We start from the raw sequence: 24,360 nt of genomic DNA, 5'->3' as shown, positions 1-24,360 counted from the left end.
TAAAGGCATTAGAAGCAGCTGTGAAATTACAATGGTCAATTTGCAACAAGAGAGGTTCATTATATATGGGTGCGCAATATGCATTAAACACAATCTTGTACAAGCAGGAACGGTCAATAGTACCATAAGCATAAACAAAGCACTAAGTATAAACAATAACAGAAACTATAGTCAGCAGGAGGGTAGATATAAGTAAGATTTTTGAGTCTGATTTCCACATCAGTTTAAGAGAGATTTTTGAGTCTGATGTCAAAAATCGGTTTGTCTGATTTTTTAAACTGATTTTTGAGTCTGATTTCAAAATTGGTTCAAGTCCGATTTCGAAATCATACTCAAACACCTCCCTTAAACCATCCTGGACTCGCTTTACATGTACCTCCCTGCTAAAGATTGCTTTAAATTTGCTAGGTTCTTTTCACTTTTTTTATTATTTAGGCATAATTAAGCGACACAATGATATAAATGGCTTCCATATACAAAGCAGGATATTCATTCAATGTCTATTTTCTAACACATTCTGAATTTACAAAATAGTGGAAATACAAATATTAGCAAAATCAAAACAATCTTCAATAAACAGCCAAACAAAAATGACAAATAACCAGACGCCAGTTGTCAAGGTGTTTTTTTTAGATTGAACCAAAAAATAATTAAATTCCACATGTAAATAATAGGTTTGTCCAATCATAAAAAGTATTTAAAATAAGTCAATAATGAAGGACCATACAGTTACAACAAAACAGTTAAATGGGCACTGGCTTATCATGCAGTCAACAGACTTAAGTGTTATAGAAGAGTGCTGCATTCTGTCCCTCCTCTTTCCATCCTGACCCCCAATAACAATTTCTTACATGTTCTGTCAAAATCATAATATTCAAATTCTTCTGACCCTGATACAATGTGACCTTATCTGTCCCCTAGATCTGCAGCAACCTGTCCTTTATTAACCTGGCTTAAACCCTAATTCACCATTTAAATAGTCTGTCTTTTTTTAACGATTATCAGTTAATTTTGATCCTTTTTTCCATTTTTTAATTTACTCACTTCTCAACCTTGGACAAAAAAACCTTAAGACAAATAACAAGACTCTACTTCATACAATCTGGCACATGACTATTAATCATAGTTTGTACAGGAGCAGTTCATTTGATATCTAACAGGCTTAACGCAAAACAAATCATAACTCCTTATTCTATACTGAGTTACACCTGTCTTACGCTGAGCCCGCTTTACATGTAATACAAGGCAACATCACAACACAAAGACAAACAACAGGGTCAAGTTATATGCTAACACTATAACACATAACAACAAGAAACAGAGGTCAAGAAGGCTGCTTATAAAACAATTCTTGTTCATCCCTTTTTGACCTGAACGAAAATAACCCCTGACCCCTGAAACATCCTATTGCCTTATCTCAACATCAATGTTTTATCTCTGAAAAATGTCTCTTATCATTAATTGGTGTTTTCTTCTTTTTTTACTTCTTTTTTGAGGGGGAGGGGGAGGGAGGTGAGACATAGGCAAGGCTTGTTTTGACTAATTACAAACAATTTCAGAGAATGGTTGAAAATGGAAAGAAAAAGAATTGTTTTGTAAGGTAACCAGTCAGTTACTTAGTATTGTCAGCATTAGTTCTGGACCTGCGCATTGGAAAGATTAAGTTTCGTGAACGATGATGATGATGACGACGATGACGACAACGATGATGATGACGACAATGTGATGATGATCATGATCATGATGATGTTGATGAAACAAAAGAGGCATAGCTGATGTGAGAGTCATTTGTGTGAAACTGCACAGTCAATTAATTTATTATCTTCCATGGCCGATAGTGCAAGATAGTTTCTCCTGACCTGAGCATAGGGTGTTTTGCAGAAACAAGGTTTACCAAGTTTCCGTAGAACACCCTGAATGAGTGTTGGGATGAACCTATCTTACACGAGTGGCCATGGTACATGCTTTTTTTCAATCACTTGACAGGCATTTACGACTTTAATGCATTGCAGTAAAAGGTTAAAGGGGCCAGACACCAGATGGTCCCATAATCGGCAAACACAGTATTTCTACAAGACAAGGCTACAGTTGTCAATATTCGTACGATAATACAACATTTTACATGATGAAAAGAATATTTTGTTGCTGTCTCAGCTGAGTTTACCCGTTTAAAAATAGCACATTATGGTTTCACAGTTCATAGTTTGTATATTTAGCATGTGAAAGTTATGTGATTAGTTCAGATACATATACTGACACTTTTTATAAATTAACTAGGATTTACATGGTAGACACACCCAGTATATTTCGAATTGGAAAAATACGGCAAAAACTGCGAAAGAAATAATCAAGCATGTGCTGTAAGAGATGTGATACATCAGTTATTAAGATTGAATGCTTTGTACACAACAATATCAATATTATGTAAGTTTTTTTACAATTTCCTTATTTTTCTTGAAATTGTTTCATCTGGTGTCTTAAGTCTCTTTAGATTGATTGGAAATGTTCAAAATTTTCTAGATATTTTTTTATTTATTTGTTAATGTGTATTGTTGGTAATGCCAGCTATGCCACTGAACAATTTAATGAAGATGAAGTATGTTTCACACAATAAAAATGAATTATTCCGTGCTGCCTAGAACACTAAATGTCTATGATATCTCCCTTAACTATATGCATTTTTATTGCATTATTTTGTTTATTTTTTCAACATTGTTTTTTTGCTGCATAACAGAAATACAAAAATTTCAGCATTCAAGTAGTTTATGCCATTTCATTAGAAACCTAAATTGAAAGTCTGTGTTCTAAGCCAGTTTGGAATATGTAATTTGTAAAGCAAGCATTAAATAAAAATGTACAATGATATAAAAAGAAATTACATTAGTGAAGCGTGAACTTTAAAACAGACCTGATATGATATTTACGAACAATGTCACTAGAATGGTATTTTGAATGATAATTAAAACAATAAAACATCCCATTCTCAATGCAATCCAACAAGACAGAAGCAAAAAATATCAAATTAAACACCTAGGTCCATGTTATCAACATTTGTAATTTTGTAAAGGTTCGAGGTTACTGGAATGTCTTTACCAAAATAAATGGTTTAAAGTGATGCATGTCGCATGACCATTTTACTTTTGTAAATGCATACAAATAATCCTTAAACCAGCTTGGTGGTCGAGATTATATTTTGTCTATCAACCCAGACCCTGTTTAAAACATACCGATTCACCTGATTTAAATCAATAAAAGCTGACTGCCGACTTACCAAATAACTTTACAGCAGATTTGAAAACAATTGCCATTTTGTTGAACAAAATATAATTTTGACCACTTATGTGTAGTAAGTGTATCTATTTCAAAGTTAAAGATGCATTTGTCAGCTTAACTATAATCAACTTGATTTTTCAAGCAAAACAATCAAATTATTTTGTGACACAGACTTTATATCTAACCAAAAATCATGGTCATTCAATAGTATGTTGTACGCATGTTGATAAAGTATGCATGTTGATAAATGGACCTTCAATATTACAAAACAAATTATTTTTCACTATTAATTTGAAAGCAAACTCTGATTTAAAGATCAAATAACAAATAAATAACAAATTTAAAAACAACAACACAAAAACAACAAAGACAACTATACTGGGAATGTTCACACTTTACGGTAATATGTTTGCATCAAAATGCTTTAATAAATACTCAAAACCATAACGTAAAAACGCAATCTACAAAAACCAGGCCTCTGGCGTAAATGATTACAACATTTAATTATAATAACAAAACTCACTCTGGTGTAAACATTTTTACAGAAGGAAAGGATTTCTGGCCCATGACAGGAAAAATGCTGTTTTGTTTTATGCATATTTTTTTTTTTAAGCCGAATTGCCCTCATATTTTATGGAGGCATCACTTTTTTAAATCACTAAACAGCAAGTGGCCGATTCTAATTTGAACAGAATTTTGAAAATTCAAGCCGAAAAATAATTCAACTTTCAATAGCCTTACTTTTATATACTCTTTTTGAAAACAGCACATTCCTTCTTATTTTTATAGCTCTTAAGTTTTTGTTTTTTTTGGTGATGTTTTATTATTGCATAACAAGCTTTTTTTTTATTTTCACTCTCAGACTTTTATATGCAAAACATAAACGAGTCCCTTACAAAAATCGAAAAAAAACTTTAAGATAGAAAACATGTTTTGGAAGTTCTGCAGCTGTTTTATTTTTTGAACACACTCTATAAGACAAGGTGAATAATTTAATCAGGCATAAAACAGCATCTTACTGCATGGTCTAGAATCTGGAGTAAATGTCAACATTGCCATGGCAACAAGATTGCATACCTGCGAATGGTTCCTTCTATCGAACCTTTCCCATACCTATGGCAACGAGACAAATCATAAAACAAGGTTGAGTTAAGTGTGGAGATGAATGGTTACATGAAATTGTGACAAACTGCAGAAAAGATGTAACAATATCAAAAATGATAGTGTTTAACTCAAAATTCACTGTCAAGGCGATCCTGTTCACGGAGACCTGATCCACACTTTTTTCTGTGGATTTGTTGGTATGGAACCTAATAATATCTTGATAATAAACAATTGTGCAGCACATTCTGTATTTTACTGTAGACAGTTATCAGTTCTTTTCCACAGAAAATGATTAAAATTATTGCCTGCGGACTATAGCTCATATAAGTTTATTCCCAAATGAATTCAGATCGATTTCAGAAAGATCTCGAAATTTATATTTCAAAACTGAAATCATATTTAACATGATTTTTCACATAATATTTCTGCTGGTTCACTGTAGACAACTGTTTCAGGTCATCCTTAGTTCACCTATGCTAATTCCAATGACCTTTATCCCTGTGATTTTCATAGGATTATTGAACTTTTGATCATCTACAGTTAATAAATTAGCATACAGTTGTTCTAAACAATTTGATCATCAACAACAACAAAAAAATAAAAAATGTTTGGAAAAATTTAATTTTGCTAATCAGCTTAACTAAATCGATAATGAAACCTCAGCAAAAAAGCATCGAGGAAAAGAGCGCAGCAGAGCAAATGCCAAAACCCTAAACTGTTGTTTCTGTCAAGGAGAGGCATAACTGGATAATTATTAAAGCGCGAGTTATGGGCTGTGCTATACATGAGTGTATTGTCACTGGCAGCGAGTGTACTATGTTATAAATATCTGGAACTTTTTTTTGAAAAATGTTTGAATTTTTAATTCAACAGCGATAATGAAACCAATGTATCTCAATACCGTGACTTTTTTCCTTGAAATAAACGAAAAAGAAGCACTATAATATTGTACATGTATGTGTATGTTTCAAAATGGCTGCTCTAAAAATAGTGAACAAAAGCAAAAATCAGAATTTTGCAAAAAGATTCATATTTTGTGGAAGGCAATTGTGATGCAGGCGTAATTGACATGATGCTAAAATGGATAAGCTCGGAGATTGATAAATACCAGCTTGGTTCAAAACAAGCATAAATGATGGTTGTCCGGTTAGCGTAGTGGTTAGTGCACTCGCTGGTCACCTAGGTGACCCGGCTTCGATTCCCAGTCTGGGCGCATGTGAGTTTAGTTTGTGGTCACCAAGCCGGACAAGTGGGTTTCCTTTGAGTACTCCAGTTTCCCCCACAACACAAGACCACACTCTCGCGCAACATTGTGCCAACGAGAGTGATTAATATAAGTAGCAATAGCTTGTTTCACAATTGCTGTAAAATTAAATTGGTTTAAACTTAGAATGAATACAAGCTCACTCACATTTCTTTTTCAAGGGTGACTAGTAAATCTCTTCAGTTTAACAGTTATGAATATTGATATATTAGTGGTTCACAGTCATCATTATTTACTTTCAGATCTCTACTTCTCTGAAGATTTCATGGCAACCTGTATAATCTGTTCCACTTTGAGACAACCTCGTGTTATTGACATATAACATCATATCACATAATGTTTCATGTTTAAAAGTTAGCAACAATGCGGTCCAATGTTGTTAGCAGGATCGTTATAATTTTTTAAAGTAAAAGATTTTATGACATGTTGATATAAAAAAAAGCACAACTGACACAGTTGTCACAAAATTTGTTAGGAGTACTGCCGATGGCATGTGTCCATGAAACGTCCAGAGCAGTAAAGATTCATGACATTCTGATGTAGGCCTGAAAGATCGGCCCAATGTAACTTAAACAACAATACCATATTTATTCCATTCAAACAACTAACAACATGAGATGAAGACATAAATTACATAATAAGCTATGTTACTGATGCATTGTGAAGAAATGACATGGGTTTTTTAACTGAATTCCTGCCATATAATTATCAATCATTTTAGAAACAATCAATCAGAATGTAACTATTTATAGATTTCAGCTCAGAATAAGCCCGAATGACAACACTGCATAAACTGGGTTCCTCGTCATGCAATTGTTATACTTTTCTGTAATTTGTAATATCAAACATGGGGCTTATGAAGGTAACTTCCACAATGTGTATCATTAAATTGATAAAGCCAAGCAGCAATAGCTGCAAGAAAAAATATGTTTCTCAAATTAAGCCTATTCATGATGCACACTTAAAGATGCACTCTTACTCCCACATAAGATTTACCACAATTAATACAATTGTTTTGATATACCTAAAAGGATGAATAAATGTTGAAAACAATGGTTCTTATGAAGGATAAAGAGTCTAATTTGAAAGACAGGTGCAGAAAACATGGTATTTCTACCTTATGAGACTATAAGAGTCTAATTTGAAAGACAGGTGCAGAAAACATGGTATTTCTACCTTATGAGACTATAGTAGATCACAGTAAATCTTTTAGCACTCACCAATCATTTAATATTTTTGCATTTTCAGATATTAATAAATAGACGGTCACAATTTGTTATCAGTAATTGATATTGTCCATAAATGCATTATTTAGTAAGAAGATAAAGGTTTATCAAATCAAAATTTATGTTTGTTATACATGTGTATGTATCGATTTTAAATATGTGAATCACTCGAATATGTCGGAGAATATCTTTGTTTTTAAACAGCAACAAATGTTTGTAAAATGGTTATTATTTTACCCAGTTTAAAAACAACAACACACACAGTGAATTAGAAGTGAAAACAAATGTGAATCTAAGAGCCTCCTAACAGAAACTCTAATCTACAATGGGCAATAACTCTACCAATGAAAATGCTGCACTTACAATCCGCCAGACGTGTGAACCAGCAGCGATACAAGGGTAGATAATCCAGGATACAAACAGTTGTTCGCCAATAACGCGTATTTGAATTCATCTTCACAAACGACATGTTCTGAAAAAGAGGAAGGAAAATTAGTGGAATGTAGCCTTTCATTAATTTGCCTGACTTAACAAGCTAAGAAACAATAGTTTACAGTCAAGGACTCAGACAGTTCTTTGTCAATAACGCATATTTGAATTCATATTCATATGCAACATGTTCTGGAAAGAAGGAAGCAGAATTAGTGGGATGTAACCTTGTTGTTTTACAGTTAATCAATAACTAGTGTTCGTGGCCGTAATATAATTTCTGGTAAATGACTTCAAAAGGTTCAGGAGATATTCCAATTGTCAATATAGATTAACTACAAACAAATTAATATCTTTTTTTTCTGGCTTAATAGACTCCGATTCTTTAGAACTCACTACCTATTTAATATTTTAATATATATATGGAAAGATTAAAGTCATATTCTAAAAGGTTAAATACCTTTAATTTTGTTAATTTAAAAACAAAACATCTCTAGGAAGATAAAAAATATTAACAAGTAGGCAAAATACAACCAAACTAGGTTTTCAATGATTCAAGTCAAGTCAAATAAATTTTATTTTTAGTCGGAGCATTAACAATAAAACACAAGCTATGCAGAGCTTTTGATACTGACTACTAATGATTGACAGAACAACTTCAGCTTTCATTGCGAGATTCAGTTTCAACTGTTTATATATTCAGTAACAGTGACCTTCACCTTGACCCCAGTGGCCCAAAATGCAATCCCATGAAAGGTTTCCATAAACTCTTCCTAAATACCAAGTACAGCAAATACATGTCAACCCTAACTTAAGTTATTCATTTTCAATTGTTTTTCCATTTTTAGTAACAGTGACCTTGACATTGTCCCCATGGATTCCAAAATGCAATTCCATGAAAGGTCTCCATAAACTCTTCATAAAAATCATGTTAAGTTAAGATACAACCACCCCAACGAAAGTAATTCAGCTTTAACAGTTTTTATATCTTTAGTAACAGTGACCTTGGGCTTGATCCTAGGGGCCCAAACGCAATCCCATGAAAGGTCACCATAAACTCTTTCTATATTCAAAGTTTGGTCAAGATATGTCAACCCTTATAAAAGTTATTAAGTTTCATAGGTAAGTTTGATGTTGAATGCCAGGACACCCAAACAACGACATACGTCATTCACTCTTCGAAGGTTTCACTATGAAAAAACCTGGTTAAAGCCTAGCTACAACAACAAGTAGCTATGGTACTGCATGACTATTCCAGTTTAACTTTGTGCTGCATGGCTATTCAAGTATAGTGCGGTTTGGCTATTCAAGTCAACTATCAAGAAAGTTTCATTTTCAAATCAAAATCAATCTTTCGTACCTGCAAACTTGACGTGGATTTTGTTCTCCGGTTTAAAAAGCTGGATGTACTGTTTACACTTTGGAGCAAAGTCCTTCACAGCCCATGACCTCAATATCGTGTGCTGGTCCTATAAAGTATAACAATAAGTAAATTTATCAACCGGAAAAGAAAAAAACTGGATATACTCTTAGCACTTTCCAGCAAAATATTTGACGGCCGATGGCCTCCATAAAGTGTTTTGATCCTATAAAAAACACCATGATAAACAAATCAAATAATAAAAGGTGAAATATCAGAGAAAAAGTCTGATGTTATACATATTGGAGCTTCTGAGCAAAACCCTTCACTGAGCCAAAGAGCGAAACCGTTTCCCAAGCAAAACCCTTCACCGAGCCAAAGAGCGAAACCGTTTCCCAAGCAAAACCCTTCACCGAGCCAAAGAGCGAAACCGTTTCCCAAGCAAAACCCTTCACCGAGCCAAAGAGCGAAACCCTTTCCCAAGCAAAACCCTTCACCGAGCCAAAGAGCGAAACCCTTTCCCAAGCAAAACCCTTCACTGAGCCAAAGAGCGAAACCCTTTCCCAAGCAAAACCCTTCACCGAGCCAAAGAGCGAAACCCTTTCCCAAGCAAAACCCTTCACCGAGCCAAAGAGCGAAACCGTTTCCCAAGCAAAACCCTTCACCGAGCCAAAGAGCGAAACCATTTCCCAAGCAAAACCCTTCACCGAGCCAAAGAGCGAAACCATTTCCCAAGCAAAACCCTTCACCGAGCCAAAGAGCGAAACCATTTCCCAAGCAAAACCCTTCACCGAGCCAAAGAGCGAAACCGTTTCCCAAGCAAAACCCTTCACCGAGCCAAAGAGCGAAACCATTTCCCAAGCAAAACCCTTCACCGAGCCAAAGAGTGAAACCCTTTCCCAAGCAAAACCCTTCACTGAGGGAAAAAGGAAAACCCTTCCCCAAGCGAAACACGTCGCCGAACGAAAAAGCAAAACCCTTCCCCACAGCAAAACCCCTTCAACAAGCGGAACCTTCACAGACTGAAAACCTTCTCTGAGTAAGTCACTTAACATGATCTTCCCGGCCCATGACCTTGTGTGCTGCTTGCTCATAGCAAAGATAATAAGGAACATATAAAAGGCCAAAGATCAGAGTAAAAGCTGCATGGTTATATTGTTTACACTTCGGGACAAGGTCTTTCACCATACATGATCTCAAAATTGTGTGCTGATCCTAGAATAGACAGTTATAACAGTGATAACATTAAGTGGCAAAAAGGTCAGAGTAGTGGTTATAATTGGTGCAAAGGTCCTATGCTAATCCTGCAAAAAGTGAAGGCATTGGACAATGTCCTATGCATTATTCTAGGTTTTAATTTAAGGTTGAATATTAACTTTAATCGTTTAATACAACATTACCCATGCTTTATTGAGATTAAGTTAACAGAGTGCCAACAAAACATACAGTCATAAGGAAATTAGCCTTTGAAACAAACACTTACAGCTTGTGTCCTGTCTTTGATGTAACGAGGTGCGAGAATAAAGCAGGCCTCTGCGCTGGCTATACGGCACCGTTTCAGGTCCGTATCTTTGAGAACGGATCCCCGCATGTACACGACGCGCTGCGACCATTTTGGGTCCTTCAGGATCACTTGCATGTTCACATCCATTAGTTCCGAGGCCATCAAGACCACAACATGTTCCTGAACAAATATTGTTATGTTATTTAATGCAAAACAACAACTTTACCCACTTGCATTCAATATCACTTTTGCTACTATGACTCATTTCATGGAACTGTTTATTTACACAGATATGTGTTCATACAAGGACATATCATCTTTAAACATTTAGCAGTCTAAGTGAAAGCAGCTTAAAAAATAATTCATGAGATTTTATTTCTAATTCACAATAAAAATAAATCAAACTACAAACTCGCAAACCAAACACATATTTTTTTTTATCCTGTAAACCAGCAATAACACAAAAATATACAGTCACCATTTTCAGAATCAGATCACTTCTAATTCTTACCTCTAGTTTTGGATGAGCATAAAACTCGAGCAAGAAGTCCATGACAGTGTCTGTCTGTAGGGTACGCGAGACAACGACCACATGTTTACACCCTGCCGCGCGTCGTTCACTGTATTCACTGCCAAACTTCATACGCTCCGCGATCGTGGAGGCTATCATCTGGATCTGTGACCACAAGGAAATAGTTTGGGTTGGAACAGTTTTATTTCCACTCATTGCGATGAAAGCTGAGAGCTTGTAGAACCAAGCTGAAGTATTTTTCCTGGTAGAAACCAGCATTAGAGTAATGGTTAAAAAACAAAGAGAAATTGCTCTAGAATGGTCTTGAACCGATGACCTCTTAGGTGATAGGCAGTCCTCAATACCGAAGGACTGACAGATTGGTAGTTTTCACATTATTTTTTTAATTTTTGTCTCAGAATCAGCTGATTTTGAATTCATTGAATTCACGTCAGTCATATAAGATATCTTACACTAGAACAGATTTCAGTCGTTTGAAAAATGGACAAAATTTTTATATTTTCTAAAGCATTAGTAACACTTTTAGCCATAAAACATCAATTTTCGACCATGAATATGAAAAACTGCGATCTTAAGTCAGCCGTTTAATATCACTGGTTTTAAGGCATTTACATAAAAAAGGCTCGTAGCAAGACAAAATTTAAGAAAAGTTGTGAAAACGGTATCTGAGAGAGTGCAGCTTTACAGGCAAGAGTTTCAAAATATAAGCAATTCAATACCATGCTAGCACTCGTACATTTTTCTCAGTCAGACAATGATATGAAGACGAACCAAGGCTAAAAACAAAGGGCATAACTCAACAATTATTAAATGAAGAGTAATGGGCCTTCCTACACATGTGTGTATTGTCTCTGGCAACATGTGTACCAAATTTCATTCAATCATCTTCAACAGTTTTTGAGTTAAAACCTAGGTAAAAGTTATAGCACGACAGTGACCACACTGCTTAAAAAGGTGCAAACAATGCTATTAAAGCTATAACAATACCTTGACTTGTTTTCTTCAAAATTTAGACAGGTAAACATGTCTTACCTGCATCGGAATAAAGGCAAATGCTATACAGATCATTAGGATCATGAACACTTGAGACGGCCAGATATCGGGCGATATGTCCCCGTAACCCACAGTTGAGAACGTTACTATCACAAAATACACTGCGTCGAACATGTTGAGTTGAACCTCAGCACTTGCTCGCTGGATGTGCTGTATACCACAGATCCTGGAAAGGGAAGTTAGAAGCTCAAGATAGGAGCACTGCCAGTGGATGCCAATGGTTGCTAATATTTGTCAGGCTACCAATGGGTATGCTTAATATTTTAGATCCGTAACTGACTGAACTTGATTCATTGATGCCAGGTTTTTAAATGAGTTTTTTATCTGAAAGACTAAAATGGTCGTACAAAAAGCACAGCAGCATTTGAAGATAAATTTTGAAATACATCTTAAATGTTCATGATTACAACAACAGTGCAGCAGAGCAAACACAGAGGTTCCTCAGTGAAATGCGGTGAGAACTCATTTATTATCAAAGCTAAACTTATGGGCCTTACTTGTGTTTTTTCTCTGGCAACATATGTACCAAGTTTTATTTGAAAATATTTAAAAATAATTGAGTTATGGTGTAGGTTTAATTTTCAGCCCTACAATGCTGAAGACACCAAGCCTATCACAATGCCCTGATCATTTTTCATTGTAAACAGACAGGCTAAACCTGAGATAAAGTGGTAATAATATCAAAGAAGAAGTTTATGATACTTAAGACAATTCACAACACTTTATTCATCAAACAGATCTGAGAAACTACATGTATGTGTTTAGTGAAGATCAACAAAAATACAGACATGGTAAAGATCATCCAAAATATGAACAACAAAAATGTTAGCATGATAAAGAAAGATCAACCAAACTTTGTTCATGTTAAAGATCAACAAAAATACTTACGTGGTAAAGATCATACAGAAAAGCGTGGCGATGAGAATCAGACACTGTTGAGAGAGTGTCACAGAAATAGTCTGGAATCGCTGTCTAGTACGATGCAGGTCATTCTGAAATACACGATATCATGTTTTTCACTGGATTCTTAAAATTAATCTTCATTTATTTGGTTCACTCATTTGAATAAAAAATAAACCTTAACTCAAACAAGTATGCTGGAGTTTTGCAAAACTTTGAACACCAAAAAGGTATGGATAATTGCTTTCATGGAATATCAGCTATGCAAAACCTGTATGCCTAACAAGGCAAAAACTATCAAAGGTTTACTTGCATATTAATGGTTAAGTTAATAATATCTATCAAGTGTTTGTGGTAAGAACCAGAAAATCAAACCCCAGGGCAAGTGTGGAAACTGGTAAAAGACTTCCGTAATGTCCCGTGTGCAACAATAATAAATCTAACCAGTAATCTATCGAGAGCTTTCTTCACAAGCCAACATGATAGAAATGACGGTACAAACAGGTTCTGTAGCAGCGGAGGATAGCACAGCTGAAATGATAATGGTGCAACTACTTCAAACTGCATGAAAACATTCTGATAAGTTAAGCACCTTCTACAGTATTAAGAGGGTGGTGAAAGCAAAATGAGCAAATGGGCAAAATTCTGTTTAATTTGCTTTGATAAAATTTGAAAAGCTCCATGATCATCATGATTGTATGATATATTTTTTTGCATACCACAAGTGTGTCCATTAAACTTCCACAGCAGTTAAGATTTGAAAATCAACAATGATGACGTTTACAATGCTGTTAACTTTAACAAAAATTGTGAACAATCTGCACTATGAGTATTAGGTTTAAGTCAATTTATTTAAGACTTCAGAAGACCAAAATAAATGCTGACTTTCTTAGTGTTGAGCACGAAATGCCTCTATATTGGCCAGAAGGCATGCAGAACTCTTACATAACCGACTTAAAAACCCAAATAAAGCCTAAATGGAAAGCAATCAGCTGTATCAGCTTGATAAAATTTTGGTTGCCAGAGCTCTTCTGAATAATTATATATGAATCTGTCAGACAATCCTATTGGTCGAGGCGTAAACCTGAACACTAATCTCACTTACTGTCACAATAAAAGGGACGGAGCTGAACACCTCCAGGATGAAGTTGGCTTGTAGAAACTGCTCACTTCTATTACCCTGCAAAATACATATAGATAAGATTAAATCATACCGACATAATGAATAGTGACAGTTTGATTTTAACTTGAAACAGCAAAAAAATAGAATTTGTGTGATACCAATACATAAGGATTTCTTATTTATACAGGGTCTGTATTCAATCAACAACTTTGAATCTGAGTGTTTTGATTGGACCGTAATAATTGGCTAATAAAATGAATGAAATCACTCAGGCATGACTTAGGATAAAGATAAGAATTATATTAAATACGGCCCCTGGAGTCAAAGCCCCACACTTGTGTGTTTCGTAGACTCATCCTCTCAGAATGGGAATTCGATAAAAGATGAGTAATAAATGGTAAAATCTGTTATTTTGAACATGGCATTAATGATCTAAAAGCAATTGAATTTTAGAATAGAAATAAAATTTGTGTCATTCAAAGTCTTAACTTTTTTGGTAAATATAGGCCCTGTATTTAAATGCAGAAGACCAATGTGTGTTTGATGACAAAAACAAGGATTAAAAGTTATTTACATAAGCGTTATTGTGCTTGTCTTCCAATCCATTTAGAATTATTTTATATAATTTTGAATTATTTGTTTATTGTGCAGTCATTTTTGTGTATCCTTGAACTGATTAATATATTTAAACAAATTAAACAAAACATTGATTCATTAGAGCTGGTGTCAAATGACCATAAATGTTGTTTTAGCACAAGTATCAAATGTTCATGTGCTTAGATCAAATTAACGACAAACTATGCTCTATGTTACTAAGTTCATCTACGAAAAGAGGCTGGCTATTTATCATAGGTAATTTATTAAATTAATTCCTTACTTCGTTCTGATTAATAATTCTACTAACTATTTGCATACTAAATCCGTCTGTCAATCATTCAATAAGCGTTCTCAAAAACAACAATTAACAAACAAATCTGCACATGCAAATACACTTACACAAACAGATTCACATTTATTTCTTAAAGCGATATTTAACATTAACTCACATTTAGATGGAAATATATTAGATGGAATAGGTCTCACACAACAATCTCCAATCACAAACAAAATTGGCCACGAAACAATATGAATATGCACAACAAGATTTCTTTAACAAAATAAAACCATTGAAAAAATGAAATAAACATAACATTAACAAAAAAAAATTCCCTAAAAATACCAAGATATTGTAAGAGAGGAGGGAGTTGACTTAGGGAAGACGCACAAGGGTAAATGTATCTAGTTAAACATACATTTATAATTCATTTCAGGCCACAATAAATAATAAAGAGTTCTATTGGTGTTTCCCTTCCTGCTCTTAAAGCTGCAGTCTCACAGATTAGCAACTTTTATTTTAATTTTGTCTTGGAACGGGCCTAACTTGAATGTCATAAATGTCTTGAAACCTGTGATACAAGACTGCTGACAAAAGATCAGATCGTAGGTTTCCATATCTACATTCGAAAATGGTTTAATGGCTAGCTTTAAGAAAAGTGAGTTCTTCGGCAGTTTTTCAAACAATTGAGCTTTAAGCAAAATGTGTTTTTCGAAAGTTTTCCTTATAATTGAGACCTGTTCTATTGTGCTTTACCTTATTTGACTGAATTGAAGGCAATGATGCCAAAAAGGCTGATTCTGAGACATAAATTAAAAGAAAAATCAATACCGTAAATCTGTGAGAGTGCAGCTTTAAGGGTGGTTGCATGTGGGTATTTTTTGTTGTTGTTTTGAAATGAAAAAAAAAAAAATTGGTTCCAGTAGAGGAACAGTCTAGGAAATTATTGTGGTTTAGACGAGAAACACCGAACAAACTATTACTGTACTGTGGCCTCATACTTACATATTATTTCTTCTGTTACATAAGGATATACACAAAGTCATAATTAGATTTTACTACCTTAGGAAACCTGGCTCAACTTTTATAAAAAAATTGTTTACTGAAACAAACTTCAAAGGATCAAAATTATTCATATAAAAATACCTCTGAAGACATTTATCAATTTAACTTACAAAAACATTCATGTGATACAGGAATTTAGTGTTGAAAGGGACTATCTGTTACCCAACTCATCTATAATTTTTAAATTTATGCTTTGTTACTAAACACCCAACAAATATCTTGGAATTTTGTCTTGTTACCTTAGCGATGTAAATTTTTAATAGACCCTTGACGAATGTTATCACGGAGAGGACAACTTGCATGACCCACAGCCACATTGGACGATGGACCCATAACATCACATGCCTGTAAAATAATATATAATCTCGTTATATTGGTAACAAATACCCTTCAGAAAACCCTCAGCTTCATAGGAAGCTGGACTCAAAACATTTTGTTTAACTAAATGTCATGGCTTGTAAGCTAAATGATTAGCGAGAATAATGCATCTAAAAATAGATCAGTTGAACTAGTACCATGTGGGCAAGTGGTTTGTTTGTCTGTACATTAACATCAATATCAGAACGGTATTAAGAATAGGTTCAGCTTAACTGTGCAGGTAAATTACAGTGCAATTCATTATTTTTTCTTAATTTTGGAATGTTGTCCTTGACAACCTGGTAAAAAAACTGTTACACTCTGCACACACAACCCTCGTGATGGAATTAATACACGTACGCGCCCTGAAATTTAATAACTCAGGTTGTGCATGCAGTTACTTTTTCTAAAAAACTGTACCCCTCAATACTTAAAGTATGTTTTAGATAATTTTGTTTTACTGAAGGTCAAAAAATGATATTGATATTTATATAAGCACAATATGTGGTTATTTACCATGTGTTTTTTTCAGTTATGTAATGATCCATTTATTCACCTTTAATGTGTATTAAAAAAATGCACTTTTGTTACAGAGTAATTGAAGATGCTATCATTACTAGCAGCATAAAATTGCATGAAAAACAGCCATTTAACATAATTATGCAAAAAGTTGAATTAATTTGCAAAAAAGTTGAATTCATTATGTAACTTGATAGTGTTATAAACGAAAAAATATTTATAAGCATGTGTCATATTAATTCTTTTAGATAACAATTATCAGAAATAAGGAAAACATATCTATATATTACCACTTTAAGCCTATTTTATTTATTCACACTTTTTAAAGAGTGCCATATCTAATTCTATGTTAATCTGAATGCATCTTTTCATGAAATTATTTGTATTTATATGTACAAAGAATTGCAATAAACTTCACTTTTAATTAAATCAAAGTTTAACCGCTTCGAAAACAAATCCACTTTAATAGTCTATAACACCCCAATAAAAGGCAGGTGCTTTTAATGACAAAATGGGTATTTTTTAAAAGAAAGAAGGGCTTAAAATGGCTCATTTTTTACAAAAAAAAATCTTTAGAAATAAAAGGGGAAAAAGCAAATGTCAATAATAAGAATTCTATTTATAAGGTTCTTACTTAGAAATTTCTTTCACATTAACTATTACATTAAAATAAAGATGAAAACTTCATGTATATAAAATGCTCTTTTATGAATTTATCATGCAAACATATCATATCAACACAAGTTATGTTCATGATCATTTTTCAAAACTAAGGTTACAGAAGGACACAAAGGATATTCAGTTTGTCAAGTGTCTAATTTCATAGAGTGATTCTGTTTTAAATCTGTTTTACAATCATGACATGGGAAAGAGAGAAACATCAGTGGTCTTACAATGAAAAGAGCATCATATTTTATCACCTATTTCTCAAATGTTCACCTTGAATTACAACCACTTTGAAGTAATTTGAGAAATGTTAAATCCTAGATTCTGCCTTGACCTAAATGTACCAGTAAATCAATGTTATGTTTGCATTATGAAGGAGTTATTGCCCATGAATAGAAAATTATAGCAGTAATAATTTAGCTATTAATAAATCAAGGGGCAAGAACTCCTTTATAATGAATAATCAATCAATTTGAAAAGTTAAATATCGTAAAAAAATGATATAAAGGACAGTATGTTTTATTTGATGATTAACACACATACATACACAAAAAGACAAACAAGCTGTTTTTATACTTGTTGCACATTTAAATGTTTATTGTCTTAAGTGTACTCTGATTTTTCATCCAGATATTCATATTTTTTGTGGTGCAATCAATTTATATTTTTACCAATAAAAGAGCCATTGGAAACAGTTCCAAAAAGACAAAAAATATCAGACTGATGAAAAGATACTCATTATCTGGTCAACATCCAGTATGTCATGTGTTCTAATTCAATTAATCAAATAGTCAATACACAATAATTTGCCACAAAACCACCTTACCAGTTGACCTTAGATGAACCTGAAGATTGTTTTGTGCCGTTGACAACTTGGCACGGATCGCCAGAACTGGAAATAAAGCATTCTGTAAGTCAAGGTTGACAATAATTCATGATATAAAGGAAAGCATTTTTGTTTCAGTGTAGGACGCAACATATTTCATCAAGTGTTATAGAAGAGAGCATTTTTGTTTCAGTGTAAGATCGCAACATATTTCATCAAGTGATATAGAGGAGAGCATTTTTGTTTCAGTGTAAGATCGCAAAATATTTCATCAAGTGATGAAGAGGAAAGCAATTTTGTTTAAGTGTAAGATTGCAACATATTTCATCAAGTGATATAGAGGAAAGCATTTTTGTTTCAGTGTAAGATCGCAACATATTTCACCATATGAGTACCAAGAGATTTATTTCACGAGTGGCATTCACGAGGTGAAATTAAATGCAATCGTACATGTAAAGAATTTTTTGTTACATTATGTTGAAGAAGAAAAAGGGTATAAAAATGAAGTTAAAAAAGGAAAGGACGCCTTATTGTATCCAAATGTAATGTTAATAAAGAAATGACACTGATGAAAATGAGTCCCAGTTTGTGAGTTTTAAAATTTCTAAACAGTGGAAAAGCTCTAACTGAAAATTTGAAAATTCAGATTCAAGCATGACTTTGGAATTGACCCGGTCTTCACTATATTATTCCGATAATAGTACAAGATATACTATGGAAAAACAGGCTAGGGAAATTTTGCAATGCATGAATTCAACCGTAAATGTTCAGTATTTCTGTATAGCCTAAGGTGTGTTTCAGGCCGTCCAATCAAACATCTGAATTTTACCTCATCAATTATTCGCGAGTACAATGTCTATGCAGTCCATTTGCCCAGTGTATCCAATGGAATTGTATGTTATGAAAAGACTAGGAACAAGCATGGACTTTTTAAGCTACCAGCGTTTGTAACAACTGGTGGATCAAGGGTTGTTCAGATTAAAAAATCTTACCACTCGTACGTTGACATATCATCAAGAATGACTCGTACGAAGTAGAGTATACACACCAGGCTCTTCGCAATGACGTCAAACACCGTGAAAGCCAGACCTGTAAATAGCAATTATAAAAAGTAAGTGCATAAACTGGATATAAATATCCTGTAAGTTCGCTTTGTATATTTGTATTCAAAGTAAAATGAGTATCTATTTGAGATGAAAAAAATGAGCCCAAATTTTAATTAATGGACTGGAAATAAGTTTTGTCATAAACAAACACAAGTTTTAGACAGAGTTGTGAGCTATACGAAAGTTATGCATACTGTCACTCTTAACATGTGTTCCAAGTTCCATATATCTTGGAAGGTATCTTAGTGTGGTGACCTTCACCTTGCAATACTTAAGTATCTCATACGGAGCTTCAACATCATTACAATAAGAAACCACAAAGCTATGACACTGATTTTCTTTTTTAAAATATGATTCTGCAAATCGGACAGGGTGCCTCTCAGGGAAGCCCAAAAAAAATCTAGTAAAGGTCACCATGATCTTGACCTTTGACCCCAATATGGGACATTTACTGACCATGATACCAAGTTTGAAGACTTTGCACCAAGTTGTTCAAAATTAATTGATTAGAAATAAAAGCACCATTATTGACTAGTAAAGGTCACTATGATCTTGACCTTTGACCCCAATATGGGACATCTACTAACTATGATACCAAGTTTGAAGACTCTGCACTAAGTTGTTCAAAATTAATTGATTTGAAACAAAAACACCATTATTGACAAGTAAAGGTCACTTAATGATCTTGACCTTTGACCCTAAATTCAATAGGGATTACCTACTGACCATGACCATTGTGCATATTACGTTCAAAAGTTATTGATCAGAAATAAAAACGTGTGATGACCATAATGCCATGGTTGGACAAAGTAATCCCTGTGTCTGCCATGATTCACAAGTGAACCAATTTTAAATCAACAACAGTCAACCTAAAAAATTAAAAAGCATTATTCCATGCAAAACAAGTTAAACTTACGCGCTGTGGAATTCCGTATGAGGATTCTCCGCAACCTCCCTCGTATGGAATCATGTTCAAAGTATTTAACTGGCGCGGAACTGAAAGATAGAAAAATATCGGGAAATAATCAAAATGCTACATAAGTTAACCATTTATGAATAAAGTTGATTTAATTTTTCACTTGATTTTGACTGTTGGTTGACCTAAGAGGAAAACAATATCACCTTTTGGGGCATTTGAGCATGAAGCCACAAATAATACTTTGTCCCAGTGTGTAATAAAATAATTTCATGTCATACAAAAGCAAAACCTTTGAAGAACTTACAATATACAATACAAACATGTCCGAACATACCACAAGGGTAAATTTACCCTCATTAATATGTTAGCCCCCACCCCCCCAAATGGTGCGGGGCAAATGTCAGTCATATAAACAGGGTACTAATCTCACATAGAACTATTGGGTCATTTCACATAGCACTATGCTTACCTTACCCCTCCTCAAGTAGATAGATGACAGTATTGAGATCTAAACGCTTCAAAATTGAATGCTAATGTCAATAGCCTCTGGGAAAACTCAAGAAATTGACAATTGATTGCGTCATCTGGAAAACCCAGTCTAAATATATGGTATAAAATTATGCTCCAGTATTGTCTGAAAACAATTGTTTACAATTAAGATTGGCGATATAAATCGATTGCATAATCTTATTGTTGAATAATTGCTTCCATACATCAAAAACACACCATAATAACAGGGAAGTAATGCTATCAGTTCTATGCAATAGTTAGATGACATGAAGTAACATTTTAATGATCAATAATGGGTGGAGTGAACATAGCGAACAAACCTTCCTTAATCATTGAAATATCACTTCATGCTTAGAATATTACCTCATTGGCTGACACATTGCAAACCCAAAATCTGATGCAGAGCTTTTGTATAGGATGATTGGAAGTAGGTGGACCTTTAAAAATCGGCAAAAGTTGAAATTCGTAATGATTAAACATCGAACTTAATGATTGCCAATTTGCAATTTCATTGGCTGAAAATGTACGTTGTGTTCTAATCTGTTAAGAATTCTTATTGACGTTTAAATATATCCTAATGAGTAAGTTTGTACATTTTGATAAACTTCTGATTTCCATTATAAAATCCAAAATGGCTAGTGATTTTGATTTTGGACCAAATTTCAATCCCTAATAATTAAATACCCCCAATGTCCAACCTTCTGACATGGGAGGTAAGTGTAATAGCTAAAATTAGAAATATTGCCCTAAATGTAAATAAGTTATTTTGGTAAAAAAATGAGTTCTGTGAAAGGAATGATCTAGCCAACATATGCACAGCTGCAAATTAAAAAAGACCTAAAAAATATGCTAAAAAGATTCTTACATATACTTTAGGTACACAAATACTATCGATGATGAAAAAAAACACCATTGTGTTAACTCACTTACCTTATAAACATCTTACATTCTATTTTTGACACATATTATGTATATATTTCCCAACTTACACATTTTCAACAATCATAAAACATACAGTTTTTGATGCCAAAGAAAATGGCCTATTTAAGCTTTTAGTCAAATTCTAAATTAGTTGTATTTTTAAATATTATGTTTTCATTTCTGTTTTATTATCATGAAATTTAAAGGAATAATTAAACCAACAATCAGGTTGCCTTGGTTCAAAACAGTTATAATTGTGACAAAGTGACTCTTGAATGTGGTTTTGTTTCCGGAAACATGAATTAATTATCCACAGCTAGTGTAACACAAAGTCATGTTGTAAATTTATGCAACAACATGAACTTTGAAGACCGCAGAAAATACATCATTGTTTTATTATTTAAGGGCGCACCGTTTCAAAGTCTTGTTCAACCAAATAAACACACACTTTTTTTCAGAAAATGTAAAAATATGAATAAAACAAAATCATACAACCAATCCTACTTTTTACTACGTATTTGTTAGATAACATGAAATAAATTCTTAATGATTTAGAAGGGATGGAGTGAGCTTAGTGTGACTTAAAATATACATCTCATTGGCTGACACATTGTCAATGACGCAGGGAATGTAAAATACAATCTCATCGGCTGACACATTGTCAATGACGCAGGGAATGTAAAATACAATCTCATTGGCTGACACATTGTCAATGAAGCAGGGAATGTAAAATACAATTTCATTGGCCGACACATTGTCAATGACGCAGGGAATGTAAAATACAATCTCATCGGCTGACACATTGTCAATGACGCAGGGAACCTAAAATACAATCTCATTGGCTGACACATTGTCAATGACGCAGGGAATGTAAAATACAATCTCATCGGCTGACACATTGTCAATGACGCAGGGAATGTAAAATACAATCTCATCGGCTGACACATTGTCAATGACGCAGGGAATGTAAAATACAATCTCATCGGCTGACACATTGTCAATGACGCAGGGAATGTAAAATACAATTTCATTGGCTGACACATTGTCAATGACGCAGGGAATGTAAAATACAATCTCATTGTCAATGACACAGGGAATGTAAAATACAATCTCATTGGCAATGACGCAGGGAATGTAAAATACAATTTCATTGGCTGACACATTGTCAATGACACAGGGAATGTAAAATACAATCTCATTGGCTGACACATTGTCAATGACGCAGGGAATGTAAAATACAATCTCATCGGCTGACACATTGTCAATGACGCAGGGAATGTAAAATACAATCTCATCGGCTGACACATTGTCAATGACGCAGGGAATGTAAAATACAATCTCATCGGCTGACACATTGTCAATGACGCAGGGAATGTAAAATACAATTTCATTGGCTGACACATTGTCAATGACGCAGGGAATGTAAAATACAATTTCATTGGCTGACACATTGTCAATGACGCAGGGAATGTAAAATACAATCTCATTGTCAATGACGCAGGGAATGTAAAATACAATCTCATTGTCAATGACGCAGGGAATGTAAAATACAATCTCATTGGCAATGACGCAGGGAATGTAAAATACAATCTCATTGGCTGACACATTGTCAATGACGCAGGGAATGTAAAATACAATCTCATTGGCTGACACATTGTCAATGACGCAGGGAATGTAAAATACAATTTCATTGTCAATGACACAGGGAATGTAAAATACAATCTCATTGGCAATGACGCAGGGAATGTAAAATACAATCTCATTGGCTGACACATTGTCAATGACGCAGGGAATGTAAAATACAATCTCATTGGCTGACACATTGTCAATGACGCAGGAAATGTAAAATACAATCTCATTGGCTGACACATTGTCAATGACGCAGGGAATGTAAAATACAATCTCATTGGCTGACACATTGTCAATGACGCAGGGAATGTAAAATACAATCTCATTGGCAATGACGCAGGGAATGTAATATACAATCTCATTGGCTGACACATTGTCAATGACACAGGGAATGTAAAATACAATCTCATTGGCTGACACATTGTCAATGACGCAGGGAATGTAAAATACAATCTCATTGGCTGACACATTGTCAATGACACAGGGAATGTAAAATACAATCTCATTGGCTGACACATTGTCAATGACACAGGGAATGTAAAATACAATCTCATTGTCAATGACACAGGGAATGTAAAATACAATCTCATTGTCAATGACGCAGGGAATGTAAAATACAATTTCATTGGCTGACACATTGTCAATGACGCAGGGAATGTAAAATACAATCTCATTGTCAATGACGCAGGGAATGTAAAATACAATCTCATTGTCAGTGACGCAGGGAATGTAAAATACAATCTCATTGTCAATGACGCAGGGAATGTAAAATACAATCTCATTGGCTGACACATTGTCAATGACGCAGGGAATGTAAAATACAATCTCATTGGCTGACACATTGTCAATGACGCAGGGAATGTAAAATACAATCTCATTGTCAATGACACAGGGAATGTAAAATACAATCTCATTGGCAATGATGCAGGGAATGTAAAATACAATCTCATTGGCTGACACATTGTCAATGACGCAGGGAATGTAAAATACAATCTCATTGGCTGACACATTGTCAATGACGCAGGAAATGTAAAATACAATCTCATTGGCTGACACATTGTCAATGACGCAGGGAATGTAAAATACAATCTCATTGGCTGACACATTGTCAATGACGCAGGGAATGTAAAATACAATCTCATTGGCAATGACGCAGGGAATGTAATATACAATCTCATTGGCTGACACATTGTCAATGAC

The 24,360-nt window shown here is 34.1% G+C and overlaps 1 protein-coding gene across 6 annotated transcripts in view; it reads right to left on the bottom strand.

Moving 5' to 3' along the window:
- Nucleotides 1-24,360, bottom strand: part of LOC128205617 (potassium channel subfamily T member 2-like) — an 80,397-nt gene that overhangs the window by 20,686 nt on the left and 35,351 nt on the right. For 2 of the 6 annotated variants that reach the window (XM_052907372.1, XM_052907377.1), the window contains exons 3-16: nucleotides 20,098-20,177; nucleotides 19,068-19,164; nucleotides 18,076-18,141; nucleotides 15,947-16,052; nucleotides 13,751-13,825; nucleotides 13,090-13,176; nucleotides 12,634-12,737; nucleotides 11,725-11,911; nucleotides 10,672-10,836; nucleotides 10,140-10,340; nucleotides 8,657-8,765; nucleotides 7,231-7,339; nucleotides 4,351-4,386; nucleotides 2,909-2,935 (exon numbers count right to left, since the gene is read on the bottom strand). In XM_052907372.1, the coding sequence (XP_052763332.1) occupies nucleotides 2,909-2,935; nucleotides 4,351-4,386; nucleotides 7,231-7,339; nucleotides 8,657-8,765; nucleotides 10,140-10,340; nucleotides 10,672-10,836; nucleotides 11,725-11,911; nucleotides 12,634-12,737; nucleotides 13,090-13,176; nucleotides 13,751-13,825; nucleotides 15,947-16,052; nucleotides 18,076-18,141; nucleotides 19,068-19,164; nucleotides 20,098-20,177 (1,449 nt within the window). Of the gene's footprint in view, nucleotides 1-1,616; nucleotides 1,644-2,908; nucleotides 2,936-4,350; nucleotides 4,387-7,230; nucleotides 7,340-8,656; nucleotides 8,766-10,139; nucleotides 10,341-10,671; nucleotides 10,837-11,724; nucleotides 11,912-12,633; nucleotides 12,738-13,089; nucleotides 13,177-13,750; nucleotides 13,826-15,946; nucleotides 16,053-18,075; nucleotides 18,142-19,067; nucleotides 19,165-20,097; nucleotides 20,178-24,360 lie in introns of all 6 variants that reach the window. The other 4 variants (XM_052907373.1, XM_052907374.1, XM_052907375.1 and 1 more) reach the window with 4 other exon arrangements.

The sequence above is a fragment of the Mya arenaria genome, chromosome 10, assembly GCF_026914265.1.
Source record: "Mya arenaria isolate MELC-2E11 chromosome 10, ASM2691426v1".
Classification (NCBI taxonomy): Eukaryota; Metazoa; Mollusca; class Bivalvia; order Myida; family Myidae; genus Mya; species Mya arenaria.
Note: the sequence above shows the minus strand (reverse complement) of the source record. Positions and strands in the feature narration are given on the sequence as shown.